The 16,036-nt window shown below is 38.5% G+C and overlaps 1 protein-coding gene across 2 annotated transcripts in view; it reads left to right on the top strand.

The window, feature by feature from the left end:
- Nucleotides 1-15,829, top strand: part of VIPR2 (vasoactive intestinal peptide receptor 2) — a 49,741-nt gene extending 33,912 nt beyond the window's left edge. The window contains exons 8-14 of one of the 2 annotated variants that reach the window (XR_008437832.1): nucleotides 511-571; nucleotides 2,882-2,951; nucleotides 5,943-6,034; nucleotides 8,340-8,469; nucleotides 8,556-8,597; nucleotides 10,202-14,047; nucleotides 14,490-15,829. Coding sequence is in view for 1 of the 2 variants with exons in the window: in XM_053981954.1 (XP_053837929.1) it covers nucleotides 511-571; nucleotides 2,882-2,951; nucleotides 5,943-6,034; nucleotides 8,340-8,469; nucleotides 8,556-8,597; nucleotides 10,202-10,372 (566 nt within the window). In the remaining variant the exon portion in view is untranslated. Of the gene's footprint in view, nucleotides 1-510; nucleotides 572-2,881; nucleotides 2,952-5,942; nucleotides 6,035-8,339; nucleotides 8,470-8,555; nucleotides 8,598-10,201 lie in introns of both variants that reach the window. The other variant, XM_053981954.1, reaches the window with a different exon arrangement.
- Nucleotides 15,830-16,036: the final 207 nt, after the last annotated feature.

Below are 16,036 nucleotides of genomic sequence, written 5' to 3'. Positions count from 1 at the left end.
AAAAGCCCAGTAATATTGTCCATGTGGTTTTAAATACATATATTCCTTTCATTTACAGAAAGTGCCATGATATTTATATGGAACACTTTAATACTTCCAGTAATAGGTGGTCATAAAACATTTGGGTGTTGCTGGGAAATGGGAATAAACTAGTGTGTGGACAAGGATCCTTATGAAATGATTTATACTTCTATTTTATATTGCAGTCCTTGGAGGTGCATTGGGAATGCATAACTTGTATCTATTTCCCTATAAGTCACTCTGACACCTTGCAAGAAACCTAAGAAAGGCATTTTTTGTGTATTAGTAATTATGGCTGCATTTCTATGAGAAATAAACTCACTTCCCTGCAGTCTTTGTTTGTTATACATTGCTGATGTATACATGCAATCATGTAACTCATCAGATGGACCTCTCCTTCCATTCACTGAACTTTTTTTTTTTTTTTCTTTTTCTTTTGCGGACTTGCATTTTTGTGATCATTCTCCAAACCTATTTGGAATTTTTCAGGAATTCCTACGATATTCATTATCACGTGGACAGTGACACGGATCATTCTAGAGGACACTGGGTGAGTGTGTGTGGGAGAGAAAGCTTAAATCCCCCCCATGCCTGTGCAATCCTTGCCTTGGGTATGGTGCTGCTCACACAGAGGTGGTTTGCTGCTCTGGAGGCGAAGAGCACAGAACTGAAATTTCAGAGATGGCAAGAAAAGGGCAGGTGTTTGGGAGCTCTTCATCTGTGGTTTCTGCTCGATGTTTATTTGAAAAACTCACAGAGCAGGAGAGAGCAAAGTTATGACTACTGTTCTCCTTGGAACCCACATCTGGAGCTATCTGCTTGGGAAGTCAAAATAATGTTTGAAACAGCAGTGGTGTCCTTGGGCTCAGTGCTGCAACATGTGCAGGAAGGCACTGGCCATTCTAATTTGCTAACTGGCAACTCAGAAGATTGAAGTGTAGATAACTTTGGGTACATATAAATTGCATTCCCAAAAGTGAAGTGAAGTAAGAGTGTGTCGGATGCATGTAGCCAGGTAAAGCTAAAGCTAACTAGAGCTAAGCCTGGCTTCTGGTATGTGAAGAGGAACTGAGACAAGAATTTTGTAGGAAAATCAAATTTGATCCTGCTGCTCCCAAGGAATGGGAGAACATTCCTAACTATTGGACAAACAGTTTGCACAGTCCTCTTTTATCCAACTAACTATTATTTTTCAATTTGTTCTGTAATTAAACTGAAAAATCATGTCCTACATAATTTCAAAGCTTTCTTTGCAAGACCTCTAACGTGTAAAGCAAAGGCAAACTCCTTTTTCCTTTGTCATTATGATTACAGAGGAAGTCTGAAGGGTAATTAATCCCTAATCTGACTAACCTTTCAGAGGACTTAGAGTATTTGGATCAAAAGGGCTGAGCCCAGGATGAAAATTACTCACTCAGTTTTTCAGACAGAACTTCGGGTTCAGTTTCACATTTTTACAAACAAGTTCCAGGCATCTATAACCTCCATATCCCACAAGAAATTAGGTCATTTCAATTGCACCTGTCAGTTGCTTTAGAGCTTCCTGCTACCCAGAGGTCAGCATTAAGTGCACACTGGAGAAGTGTCCTTACACAAAGTGAAACTGAGCTTGGTTCCCACAAAGGTCAACATCCTCCATGATGTCTAATGGATGTCTAATGCCCAGTGTGCTTGGTGTTTTAGCTGATTTCATAGAATTATAGAATGGATTGGTTTGGGAGAGACCTTGAAGACTGGTCAGTTCCAGCCCTCCTTGCCATGGGCAGTGATGCCACACTCAGGTTACTCAGAGCCTCTTCTGTTCTGGCCTTGAGCATTTCCAGGGATGGGACATCCAGTTTCTCTGAGGCCACACCCTGAGATGTGTGTCCAGTTCTGGGCCACTCAGCACAGGAAAGACACTGAGGTGCTGGAGTGTATCCAGAGAAGGGCAACAGAGCTGGGGAAGGGTCTGGAGCACAGGTCTGGTGAGCAGCAACTGAGGGAGCTGGGGGATGTTTAGTCTGAAGAAAAGGAGGCTCAGGGGAGACCTTATCACTCCCTACAACTGCCTGGCTGTAGCCAGGAGGGGTCATTCTCTTCTCCCAGGCAACCAGTGAAAGGACAAGAGGAAATGGCCTCAAGCTGTGCCAGGGGAGGTTCAGTTTGGATATTGGGAAGAATTTTTTCACTGAAAAGGTTGTAAACCATTGGAATGGGCTGCACACAGAGGTGATGGAGTCAGCTTTCTTGGAGGTGTGCAAGAAATGGCTGGATGTGGCACTCAGTGCCATGGTCTAGTGGTGCTTGGTCAAAGTTTGGACTCAAAGATCTCAGAGGTCTTTTCCAACATAAATGATTCTGTGACTTTATGAGTAAAGAATTCCTTCCTAACATCTAAATCTCTCCTTTTTCATTTTTAAACCATTCTCCCTTGTCCTATCACTACATGCCCTGGCAAAATGTCATCGTCTCTCTTTTTTATAAGCCCCCTTTAAGTGCTGAAGGGTCACAATGATTTATCCATGGAGCCTGGTATTTTCCAGGCTGAACAACCTGGACTCTCAGCCTGTCTTTGCAGGAGAGGTACTTCAGCCCTCTGATTACCTTTGGGTGACCACCTCTGGACCTGTTCTAACAGGGCCACATCTGTTCTTATGCTGAGGACTCCACACCTGGATACAGCGCTCCTGGCGGGGAAATCAAGTGTGCATAGAAAAGGGAATAAAATTAATAGCAGGAAATTATTGAATGCCAAATTCTAGGCTAGAGCAGGCATTATTTTAGCGTCCTTTGACTTGTTTATAAGAAATACTTCTCACAGGTCTTGCTTGCCAGATGATATTAATGTCAACATGATTTTCTCTCTTTTTTTTAATAGCTGCTGGGATACAAATGAGCATGGTGGTCCCTGGTGGGTTATACGAATACCAATTTTAATTTCTATTATAGTAAGTAAAATTTAAAGCATGAATTATAGATCTGTTCAGCATTGTGCAGTGCATATAGCCATTATTCTTTGCTGCTAGTTCCAGATAGGCAAGAATTCTATTTTAATGAAAAGAAATTGTGCTGCAGGAGAAATGTTAAACAGATGCCAAGGCCATTAAAATTTGTTGCCTTCAAAATTTATCTGCCTCCTATTAAATTAGCAGTAGCTTTTATTTGTGTGTTGTTCTTTCTTCAACATTTCTCCTGTTTATGAGCCTGGAGGAAGGAAAAAATCTAATTATACTTCTTAATGAATTGCAGATTTGATTTTGTGTGTAAATAGAAGGTCTTGCAATTGAGAATCTGATATTAGTAAAAAAATTATGACTGTGTATATATTTCTTTAATTGGTAACCTACTGAAATATATCTTGAACATTAAGTATTTGCAAAATAATACCATTTGAGAATGTTTCACAAGGGCTTTTCCTGTTTGGAACTCATTAGAATTACTGGACTAGTATAATAATATTCCTGTTCACTGTAATGATTGTGTAATTAACTTTGGGCATAATATACTATGGTTATATGCCCATTTCTGAAAATAGAGAGCAAATTAATGTATTTTAGATATACTTGCTTCATTTTTAAAATTATAGGCAGAAGATCTAGGGCATTATTAGATTACACAAGATTTCAGGAGTTTGCCTTAAGCTTGGGCTTGCCTTTCAATCTGTGCCTGCTGAAAATCACTTTGGGAGAAATTCTGTCATCACAATCAAAGTGAATTCTGCAGTTTGAAGAAAAAGAAGAGTAGGCCGTATGTGTGAAATGACACAAGGTAAGGCCTCAAAGATGTTTTATGTTATGAAGAAATGAGCATACAAGAGAACTACAGCAGGAATAATTGGACCTCAAAGGAACTGGAGAATGGGGAACAATCCAGAGTTTAGAAAATATGTTGGAAGATGAAAGCAAAACAAACCACCTGGTGTTTACAGGAAACCCTGATCTCTGGATGCTCAGTTTGAACAGCTCTCTGAGACTTCATGTGCCAGAAGGCAGTGCTCCTTCAAAGCAGTCCTAGACCTGGAAGTGGAAGTTATCCCAGGGCACATTGACAGACCTGAACCGCAGCTGGATCTTAGACTTGGCAGAGAAGTCAGATGGAGTACGGGCAGGCAGCAAAGTTTGAGCCATCCAACAGTATTGTGAGAGCAAGTTCTGATACCATTTTGCACAGTGGGAATGGCTTCAGTTAATTCAGTGTGTCAGAACCCTCCCTGGCATTTCCTCCTGGGAATTTTGGCTTGAGAGAAGTCATTTGGCAGATGTTCGCACTTCATGCTGTACGCGCTTCAGAGTTACTCAGTTGGATGTGGCTGTTCCAAATGAATGTGCTTTTACCCCTGTTCTCTTCTTGTCCAGTAATACTGGCTCCAGAGCCTATGGCAAGTTAATATTCCCTGCTGTGGGCACTCAGCTGCATTAAGTCTGCAGATAAAATCTGCAATAACAGATTTCTGTCTGTTACCTTTCTTTATAGGTAAGCCTCTAAGTAATCATCTGCCTGGAAAAATGTATGTTAAGTTCAGCAAAAGCCTATATTTTCTAACATTTATTTTTTATTTTTTAAAAATATATTAGATATAATTTTCCTAAATTTTTATTTCATCCCTGTCAGTTCCTTTCACTACCCTTCATCTGTCATTTCAAAGAAAATGTTAAAAACAGGGGGACGTGCAGTTGCTATGACCATGGTTTATTTATTAGTATCCCAAATTCTATAGGCTGTGTTATAGAAGACACAGAAATTAATTGAACTTGAAAAGCTTGGAGCCAAATTTTTAGGAGAAAGAAGAGTTCCACCAATACATGAAGACAGATTTATAGCAGTGAGACAGGCACTGTCTCAGGTACCCCACCTCCTGACTTTCTGCTTTGGGATGGGGTTAGTTTAAAACAACAAAATTCTCATTTTCACTGCGATACAAATTTTTCTCTAGATTAATTTATTCTAAGATGTGTGCATTTGATGCAGCTGTTTATGTAGCTGGAGTTGCAGTTTTCAGCACACATCGTAGCTCTGAAGGTGTGGATTCCAACTGTTCCCTTACTTCAGCATGGACGTGCTGTATTTAGTGTGCAGTTTTCTAGACCACACCAAAGAATCCAACCCAGAAGGGATGGTGACCAGAGGAAGCTGAAAGTCAAGGCTGAAGAAATAATGGGAGTGAGACTTAGGATATCCTGAGTTTTATACTTCAGTTTTCTAGACTGCTTATGTTCTGATCATAATGATTTTTTATGCAAGTGCCTTTCTGAAAAATAAAATATGAAATAAAATGCAAAATGAAATGCTACTCTTCTGTCTTGGAGGGCTGTCATGAGAATTAGGCTGCAGGGATTCAGATGGACTAGATGATCTCCAGAGGTTCCTTCCAACCTCAGCTGTTCTGTGATTCTTTCATTTGTAATGTCAGCACCAATATCCAGGACAATCTGACACCAGTGAGAGGCCTTTTTGTGCTTGGTTGGAGTAGACAGATCAGCTGTGCAACAATCTTCTCTAAGCCTAATTCAGACAGAGAATTGAAGTGAAAGTTGAGGTGAGGAGCAAGGGAGGGTCAAAACTGCCTCTGGGCTTCCAGTTGTGAATCCATATGACAATTTAGGACAGGGCCTGATTGCAGAAAATCACATCCAGTGTCCCATCCTGCTGGGAAACCTGTCCTCAGCTGCAGTAGTGGAGGGAGGACACTTCTGAAAATTGGGGCTTTCAAAGACTTTTGCCAGCCAGAGCAGCAGTGGTGGGCTTGAAGTGGTTGCTGGACATGGCAAAAGTGGTGCTGCAGAACACGAGAGGTTTGGCACTGCAGAGCTGAGGGGGTCTGGAGGGAGGTGCACGACTCCCATGCTGACTTGCCTCCTGTCTGACTTGATAAGAATTTCTTTTTGCTGCAGATTGAGTGGACAGTTCAGAAATCACCATTATATTTGTTTTCTTTGCAGGTGAATTTTATACTTTTCATTAGCATTATAAGAATCTTACTGCAGAAGTTAAGATCTCCAGATGTTGGAGGAAATGACCAATCACAGTACAAGTGAGTCATATTTTTAGATATTATAGACAGAACCAAAATAATCTCTTTAAGATTTCATCTGCTGAAAACCAACAACTGCCTTGTTACTATAATTACATTTAATTTAGAACTACTTTTAGATATTGTTTAATAAATACAACTGTGCTGAAATGGAGATAAATATACTTTTTATCTAACGTTTAAATTCAATTAAAAATACTTAATTTAGAAAGACCAACAAGCTATTATTGAATTTGAGTTTAATCCATGAGTGAATATGCTGATACAAAATATATGGAGAGTAATGTTTTCCTTTTAGTATATAAAAGTTTCGTTTTGATGTAAGAAATGTTTAAAATCCTTTAAAATAATTTTCCTTCAACCTCCTTAAAACATTTTTTTTTAATTTCTAAAATACTTAGATATATTTTAAAAGCTGAAATTTTGTTACCAAAAAATTAAAGATTAAGTACAGTGTTTTATACTGATTTAAAATATCATCTTCACTTTTTTAGAGGAGAACAGTTGTTTCTGGCTTAGATCAACTTCATTTCTGTTCAGACTTTCCTCTTTTGTGTTTTGGTGTGAACAGCAAATCCCAAAATTTGGAAACCTCTTGTTTCCACAGCTTTCAAATCAAGGGATTTGAAATGCATTGCTAAAATTGGTTTTGTTCTTCATTGCCATATCTGTTGTTATTGTTGTTTATTATAAGAGCTGCTGGATAAGTAATAATCTGCAATAAAATCTGTTGTAGAAGGTTTTGTTTTAAAGCCCAGACACAGACTCTGACAGTTCAGGGTGTCAATATGATACTTAAGTGACAAAACCTCACATGAACACTGAAAATCCAAAGCCATGCAAGTAGCCTTTGAAACAGCTCCTGGATAACACCTTCTTGTGACATAAAGTTTTCTTTGCTTCCATGTGGTATTTATTTAATTTTTGAAAATTAGGCATTCTCTTACTTTCAGTCCCACCATTTTCCACAGTTTACTGTAGCACTTCATAACATGAAATATTCACATTAATAGCAACCTTGTCCTTCATTATTCAGCCCTGTAAATTCTTTGCTTTTAGCATTTGATTGCCTGATTAAGTTTGCATTTCTGGTTTTTAGCCGATACCCATGGGAAAGTAGATTAACCTCCTCAAGAAACTGCATCTACAGAGCAAATTAAAAGATCTGAGAGGCTCGTTTATAAAATTGCAAATGCATTTTCTAAAATGCAGAGAAGAATAAGGCTGTTTTGTTTGTCCCTTTCTTTTACTAAAATGTAAATGAAGTATAGAGAAAGTAGCATCAACTAAACAAAAATTACTAAGCCAAGCATGGAGTGAAAGTGAAATATGAATCTAAAATGAATACTACTCATGCAAGTCACCATTTTTATTCCCTTTCTCGGAATATGCTTGTAGCTGGTTCCATTCTTCTTGTTGTTCATTTTACTTTTGCAGTGGACAAGGCTAAGTTCAAATAAAATCAGTTTTCTATTTCATTTGGGAAAGCAGGAAATTTGCTGCCAATGTCATCTCCTCCAGTTGTAAATTAATTTCTTCTGCTAAGGAATCCCTGTTTTTCCTGCTTCTGTTATCGTCTTTAGATGTGAGGGGTTTGCTATTCTTGGGAAGCTTTGCTGTCAGAAGTTATCATTTCCACATAAACAGATGCAGCCCCTGGACCATTATGAACTAAGCAAGGCCATGAAGACTGACACAGAAAAAATAAAGCTACTTGAAGTACTTTTAACTTTTCTGTTAAAATAGTTGAATTCACAACAGCATGCTTTCATTGTTGAATCAAGTTATATTCATCAATGCAGTGATGAATTATGGAGCTCAGCATTATAACTTCTCAAATTTTATCTGATACCAGACATCCAAAATTGGCCAATCCATGACTGGCCCTGTATAATATATAAAACTGATGTTATTAGAGTGAAATGAATGACATATAAGGTAAAAGTAGCAATTTATCATTCCAGTAGTTTCACAAGCTGTTTGTCAGAGCAGTTCTGCTTAGTAATTTAAAGTTCTGTTTCCTTAACTTCAGTAAGTAGTGTCTTCTGCTAAATTTTGTTATGTAATTGACAACACTGAAAATTATTTCATGGCGTATGCTTAATACCATCAGTAAAGCTATGAAGTTTTAGTATTTGAGGCTCATGAAAATCTCTTAGTTGAGATGATTCTGGATTACACTTCCTAGGTACTGTTTGCATACTGTGCATGTGCAATGTACAGACTAACTCTAAAATTACACATTCATCTCAGTAAAACAAGAGCTCATCATCAAATTTCAGCTTTGTCTCTTTCCTTTACCCAGGAGACTTGCAAAATCCACGTTGCTGCTTATTCCTTTATTTGGAGTTCACTACACAGTGTTTGCTTTGTTTCCTGACCGAAGTTCCAACAATTACAAAATAATCTTTGAGTTGTGTTTGGGATCTTTTCAGGTAAATTTCAAGGATTTTATTCAAAAGAAGTTTTACTGATCTAGATGAGTGCTGCAAACTAACTAAGGAATGTTGTCTCTTTCCAGGGGTTGATTGTTGCAGTCCTGTATTGTTTTTTGAACAGTGAAGTAAGTCTCATCTTTCCTACTGAGAATGTTAAATACTGGTTTTAGTAAATGTATAAGTGCCCCTTTAATTCTGCTCTGATACACAAAACTGTTTTGGAAGATGTCTGCATTGCTATTAGTGGAATATATTTGTGATAGTTTTTATACAACAGGAGAAATCAGTGTAGCTGGGTGAAAAGCTTTAAGAGCTGTTTAAAATCTAATTCCTTGCAAACTGAGGTGTTAGTGTCTTCTGCTATTTAATGTGATCTAATCTAGCTCTGTTAGAAGCAATGTGCAAGTGAGGTGCAACACACCTGAAAATTCATCTGGAACTTGAAATACCATTTAGTAAGTATTTAGGGGTAATGTTCTGTTAGTATCTAAACCTCAGAACAGCAACAGATTATTGTAGTGTTCATAGTCTCAACTGAGAAAGATGCAAGGAATTCCTTTTGATTTCAACCACTATGCAGTGTCTGACAGAAGGAATATGTCTGAAAAAGACACCTGCACAGACAATTAACATTCAGCTCTCCTGAGTGCTGTTCTGGTCTTTGATATTCATGAGATGCCTGATTTTGGGCTAATCATTTGATTCTATGCCTTAAGTACACGAGATAAATAGCTCCATACCAAAATCTAATGTTGCAGCACAAGTGATACAAAATTAATTTTTGAAAGTGGCCTTAGGGCACCTCTTCACACACAGTGTAGGCAGTCTTTGCCTCAGTTATGGGACCTTTGTAAAACTGACTGGATACTCGAGAGGGACTATCCAAACTGATCAGATACTCTAGAGGGAGTATCCAAACTGATTGGATACTCTAGAGGGAAGGGATGCCATCCAGAGGGACCATGAGAGGGGGGAGGGGGGAAAAGAACCTGAAGAAGTTCAACAGTGCCAAGTTCAAGGTCCTGCAGGGCTGACTGAGGGATGAAGGGGTTGAGAGCCATCCAACAGAGAAGGACTTGGGGATGGAGAATGGACTGTGAGCTGGCAATGTGCACTTGTAGCCCAAAAAGTTTAATGCTGAACCTCTATTCAGCATTAAAAGAAGCATGGCCAGCAGGTCAAGAGAGGTGAATTGTCACCAGTGCAAGAAAGACATGGACCTGTTAGAGCAGGTCCAGAGGAGGCCAGAAAAAATTATCAGAAGGTCTCCTATGAAGACAGGCTGAGGGAGTAGGGGTTGCTCAGCCTGGAAAGAAGAAGGATCTGGGAGGAATTTATAGCACCTTAGAGTACGTACATTATAAGGAAGATGGCAAAAAACTTCTTAGCAGGGCCTGTAGTGTCGGGACACTTTTAAACTGATAGATTTAGGAAGGAAAAAATCTTTTCTGTAAGGATGGTGGAAACACTGTAAAAGGTTGCCCAGAGAAGCTGTAGTAGCCTCATCGAAAGCCATGCTGGATGGTGCTCTGAGCAACCTGGTCTGGTGGAAGGTGTCCCTACCCATGGAAGGGGGTAGAATTTCATAATCTTTAAAAGTTTGTACCAATCCAAACCATTCTATGATTCTGTTCCTAGAAATCCCCATGTGACAGCAAACCAACGTGGAAAATGTCCTCACATAAAAGAAAATGTTCAGCTCATATTGTGCATTTTGTTTTGAGCACAGGTGCAGGGGGAGCTGAAAAGAAAGTGGCGGAGTTTGTGCTGGAAGCAGACAGCAGGCAGAGACTACAGACTCCACTCGTCCATTTCCCGAAATGGATCAGAAAGTGTTTCCCAGCTCCACAGGAATTCAAGAGCTCACTCATTTATGCAGACAGAGACCACCATGATATAAATGAGCTACGTCCCCCAAATCATGAAAAACTGTGGGATAATTCATTATGCAGCTTGATGTGATATTTTATAACATGTACAGTTCAGTGCTTTGCTTTTCTACATGTTGGTATTTGGGGAATTGGTTTGTGCAGCCAACCTATTAATAACAGAGAAGCCTGCCCCATGGATGATTTCTGTTTTGTTCAAATGGTATTCATATTAATTCTGATGTTCTCTTGCAGTTTACTAGCCGTAACAATTCAAAAATTCATTTTCCACAAAGGTCCCTTTACCTTCCAAAATGGCTACAAGATCCGTGCAGGGTATCCTGCTCAATGTGGATTTCTTTGGCACATGTAAGGGTTAAGATGGGAAGCAAGAAAATCTCTTACACTTTATTTATACTTAAGGAAACATGGCCTTAAGGATTAGGAAATTCTTTTCTAATTATGGAAAATAAAAAATAAAACAAAACGAAGACCATAATTAACCACACTGGGAGTTCAGTGTGCTAATCCAGGAAATCATTAACATGATTTACACAGAGGGAAAAGGTAGTACTTCTAGGCTAATGGTATAAATTTCAGATGTTACTTTCTACAGACTTTGATTCCAATCCTGTTATTATTTTCAAAAGTGCCTGGTTTAATGCTTGGGTGCAGTGTGTAGGGCTACCTTTACAGGACATACAGAAAAAACTACTATATTACTTTTGAATGTAGTAGTTCTCAGTTGTTCTCTTCTGTTTAAAGTCAGAAGTCATTTGTGTTGTTTCATAAAGGAATTTTCTGTAGAGGTATGTTCTATTTCTAAAGCAGCCTGGCATAGGATAAACAGCCTTGGATAGCTCATTACACATTGAAAATACCATTTTTTAGAAGTTATCATTGAAATCTCTCTGTGATCTACATATTTGACTGCAAAACACAAGGAATATTGCAGTGAAGCTACAACTCATAATTAACAAAATATGTAATGCTTTTAGGTCTATTCAGTTCTATATCTATCTGAAATTATTTAACTTCTAGTCTTGACCATGACTCCAGAAAAAAAAATTAGACATAATCCCTAAAAATTACCATAAAAGGCATAAAGAAGGAATTTTTAACAATGACAAGGCACTTATGTAGCCATGTTAAAAAAAAAAAAAAAGGCAGGGAACTGACAGTCTTATAAAAATATACATAACATTTCCACTCTTTAAAAGAAATAAACCCAGTGATGTTCTCTTCCCATGTCAACGTTTAACCATGTCCACCCTACATTACAAGTGGGAATAATATGTATTTGCATGAGTACCTCCATACAAACAATTGTCCTCATATTTCAGATAACAGATTTTATGGAGCCAGCAGAACCCAAGGTCCCTACTCTTGTCAGATAAAGGGAAGAACAGCAGCAAGGGCATCTCTTGGCAGGCATATTTGTACATCCTTGAAAGTATTACCCGTACTGGGAATATTGTCAGCAGCTGTCTAAGTGTATTACAATCCTTGGTCTGATTTAATCCAGCTATTTACCAGTCAAACACAATTTGTTTTAATGGGATTGCCATGGAGTTACACAAAGTTTTGTCAGACCAGAGATAGAAAGGGCCCCATGGTTCACATGACTACTGCAGAACCTGGTGACTATTACGTGACACCAGTAGGTGTCATTTGAGTTAAACAACAATCACTCAAAGAATTGTTACTTACAAAAATTGAATTTAAAGGAGCTATTGATCACTTTCTGATCATTCATAATGTTTTCTGTTTGGCAAAGTAACTATGAGATTCTGGGTGGAAGTAGGCTGCCCAAGAACATTCCCATGGGGTCTAAAGATGTGCCCCTCCACATGTATTTAAACTCAATATATTCCCAAAGACTTCAGACTGAGGAAACACTGCTAAAATTTAATATGTTTCCTGGATCTCTTGAGAAACTTATCACGAGCTCTTAACTGCAAATATATGAAGACCCACTAAAGTTTTGGGAGCAGCTTTTACACCTAAATTAAATGCATCTGTGCACATTAGGATTCTTTGTCTGCAGTGGCATTGGGACTGCTCAGTTCCCTGAGATGTGACGTGCAGGATGTTCTTTTTTCCCCTTAATTTCTGGGGTAGAAAGGCACATGTGACAAGCATTCAAGTGTGCTCATCTTTGTGCTCAAATGAGGTTATGTGAGCGAGTTGACACACAGACAGAATGATAGCACAGAAATAGATGTTTCAGGCAGTCATTTCCATCAGTCTGCTCTGCATGATGCATCACCAATTACATGTGTTTATAACACATTGTATCTTAGAGAAAACTGTCTTTGTTCTAATTAGGTGAGCATGAAAAAAAATCTGCATTTTAATTATTTCTGGGTTATATAAAAAAAAAAAGCTTTAATAAGAAAACACATTTTATATTGCTACAAACTATAATTGTTTCCTTTAACAGGGTGCAGATGCATTTGGGCTTGATTCTACTTTTCATGTAGGGTGAAATGCCACATGAGAATTTTGCAGTGGGAGGACATAGCGGTACCACTAAGTTTGTAAAGGACAATGTGGACATGCAAAGAATGGCACACAGGAGAGAGAAGTGCTGTATATATTTTTCTTTCAAACCAGTGAAAAGTACAGTACTTTGGAGAACCTCATCCCTCTATTAACAATATAAATGCAGATAATCTAAATACTGTTTTGTGAGACAGTTTAACTTCATAATACTTTGTTCAAGCATTACCATGGCAGTAAAGACACAGAGGGCACTGTGCTCACTTGTTTTTACTCACAGAAAATTTCTGATTTCCAAATAATTTTATGCAAAGTTATAGAATCAACCCTATCATCACCAGTTTGACTTTCAGCTGCCTTTTCATGGACAGATATAAAAATGTCAGTAAAAGGTGCATAACAGTGTGACAAATCTAGAACTTGATCAGTATTTTTCATCTTTACAACACCCATAACAAGACAGCTTCTCATGGCTTTGTCTTTTGTTGCATTTTGCTGAGGAGTATGGGATTAAATGCTCTTGCTCTGTGCTGTGGTGACTCTAAAGATACCAAAGAACAATGCAATGAAACATCCTTTGGCCTTCTGTCATCCCTAATCCTAGTTCTCTCTCAGTCCTAGCAGCATCAGGGGAGGAAGTAGAGGCTGCAAGACAAGTGTAGCCTTTCCCTGCACCTCTCTTTCTTTATTCCTTTACTGCCTTTTTCCCTTTGGTTGCATCAGGGTCCAAACTGAGTTGTAAAGTCTTCAAGGAAGGAAACCGAGGTTTTTTTGTCCATCCCCACTGAAAAGCCAGAAGCACAGTTTGTACTTACTGGACAAGAATGATAATACAGTTCACCCCCATTACCATGGTTAATTGTTGTGCATTACCTCCCCTGGAGGCACCATTAATTCTGAATTATTTCTGTCAGCATTACCTGCTGCTGATACCTGAGGAACACAGTGACAGCTTGCTCTCCACTTACTAACCCCAATTAAAAAATATATATGGACACTGACTTAAATTTTCCTCCTCAGAGCCAATTTCAGCTGGGTGCTTGATAAACTCAGTTGAAACTCATCTGCCCTGGTTTTGGTGTCTAAAAGCTGCATGTTTGTCTCTGAGCTAAAGGCACTTTTAAGGTGCCTTCCACAGTCATCATAGAGAAATTGGCACTAGTTGAAGATGACTCCTTCCATGTTCAGCTGGGCATCTGAGGCAGGTAAGCTGGACCTAGTTTTCTCTGTATTTACTATAAAATGAGCCTGGGGTAGCTGGCTGGTACTTATATTTCTCACTCCAGAGATAGAATCAGGTAAGATGTATCCCTCCAGAAGAGAACATTAAACTGTCTGGGTAATACTAGACAGATACTCCTTTTTAAGCCAATTACCTTGGGTTGGCCAAAGTTATCCTCCAAGAAATGTGCGGTGTAATTCAAAAGGTCAGGCAGTGGAGGATCCCACAGTTCATTGGGTCAGGTGTCCCTGCCTTCCATGATAAAGCCCACAGGCTTATGTCCCATTTAGATTTGCCTGGCCTCAGCTTCCAACCAATTTTAGAAGTTTTGGGTAAGATGTTTGGTTTTTGCCTTTTGTTGGAGGGGACATGTGCTAAAAGAAAGTGCTTTTAGTACCCAAAATTTTCTTTATGTTGTACTGCAGGTAGCCAGCTGAAGAATACCCAATCTAAGCTGTGATGGGATGTTCTGTAGCAGCAATAGATAATTGGTGGCAAATAGCATTACAAAAAAACCTTCTACAGTCAAGTTGGAGCCATCCTACCCCACTCTGTAGCATCTGCTTCATGTCCTGATTCACCCTAGGCTTCTCTTTGCTTTTAACATGCCAAAGGGGCAAGGAACAAGCACAGACCCTCAGCAAACCAGAGACTCCGTCTGGGACAGACTGATGAAATAAGGCATTGCCAGGTGCAGGTATCACACAGTCCATGTGCAAAGACTAAGATGAATCATCTGCATCATTTGTCCTCTATTTTTCTAAAAATCCTCTTCTGTTAACTGTGAATTTGCCCAGTTCAGCAAAGCAATTTGGGATAAAGTCCAAATTCAGTCTATACAGATTTTTTTCAGACATCCTTACGGAAAAATCAAGCCCTAAGTATGTCTGACAAAAAGAAAGAACTGGCAAGTAACCTGCAGACAAAGCTGTCATGTGTATAAGGGTCATCATCTGAGCAATTACTGTCTGTGCACAGTGATACAGGAAATATCTTTACCAACAGAAATACCTTCATGTTACCATGAGTGCCTATATCAGCTGCAGGCTGTCAGTACCACCCTGACATGACCAAATACAGAAGTTAGGATGCAGTGCTATTCTGTTGCTAAAAAAAAAAATAAAATTAAAAAGTGTTCTAACATGTATATTACAAGAGTACATCAGGATAACATTTAAAAGGAGCATTCTGTGAAACAGTTTCGCCACTCTGTTGAATCTGGTTCTGCCCAACGATAGCAGGTGTAGTTAAATCTTAAGTCAGGAACATTTCCATTCTCAGATAAAAAAAAAGTGACTGAAATGTCCCAAACCCCTCTATTTCCCAAAGCACTGTAATGAGTTTATGATTACCTGCAGCTTTTTTTGTCCTGATGCATTAGTATGAGTATTACTTCAATTTTCTCTTTTGTCATCTTTGTTATAACTTTATATCTGTCAAGTATGGTAAAAATTAAAGATTATGTAAATGAATGTGATTATTTTTTACAAAATGTACAGATTATGATGTTGTATAGATTAATGTGTGTAAATAGATTTCATACTGTAATTCACTATAGTTTTCTTCTAGTTTTGCTCTTTTGTTCTTTTCTGGTTTCAGTTTTTAATGTCACAAATCTAACAGCCTTCTCTGAGATATTATATATAAAGCTGTGAACAAATAAGTGTTTACATCTTTATGCTATTACAGATAATAATAGTCAATAACACTATAATGGACTGAAGAGGAATCAGAGAATAAAAATTTTAAAAGTTTTGCACAAAAATTCCATTATTTTTGTTTTTTTAAAAATTGTGTGCAATGATGCAGTTTTCTTACTAATTCAGTGGGTCATGGCCATGCTGAAGGGAGTGGCTAAGTTAATATTTCACTTTTTAATTCAGCAGCAGTTAGACACACATGTTAAAGAAAAACAGCCCCTAGCTTCACTGAGGAATATGTAGCTTTCTGTAACCTAGATGTGCTTACAGGG

The sequence above is a fragment of the Vidua macroura genome, chromosome 1 (assembly GCF_024509145.1).
Source record: "Vidua macroura isolate BioBank_ID:100142 chromosome 1, ASM2450914v1, whole genome shotgun sequence".
Classification (NCBI taxonomy): Eukaryota; Metazoa; Chordata; class Aves; order Passeriformes; family Viduidae; genus Vidua; species Vidua macroura.
The sequence above is the reverse complement of the archived record's forward strand: the minus strand, read 5'-3'. Positions and strand labels throughout refer to the sequence as shown.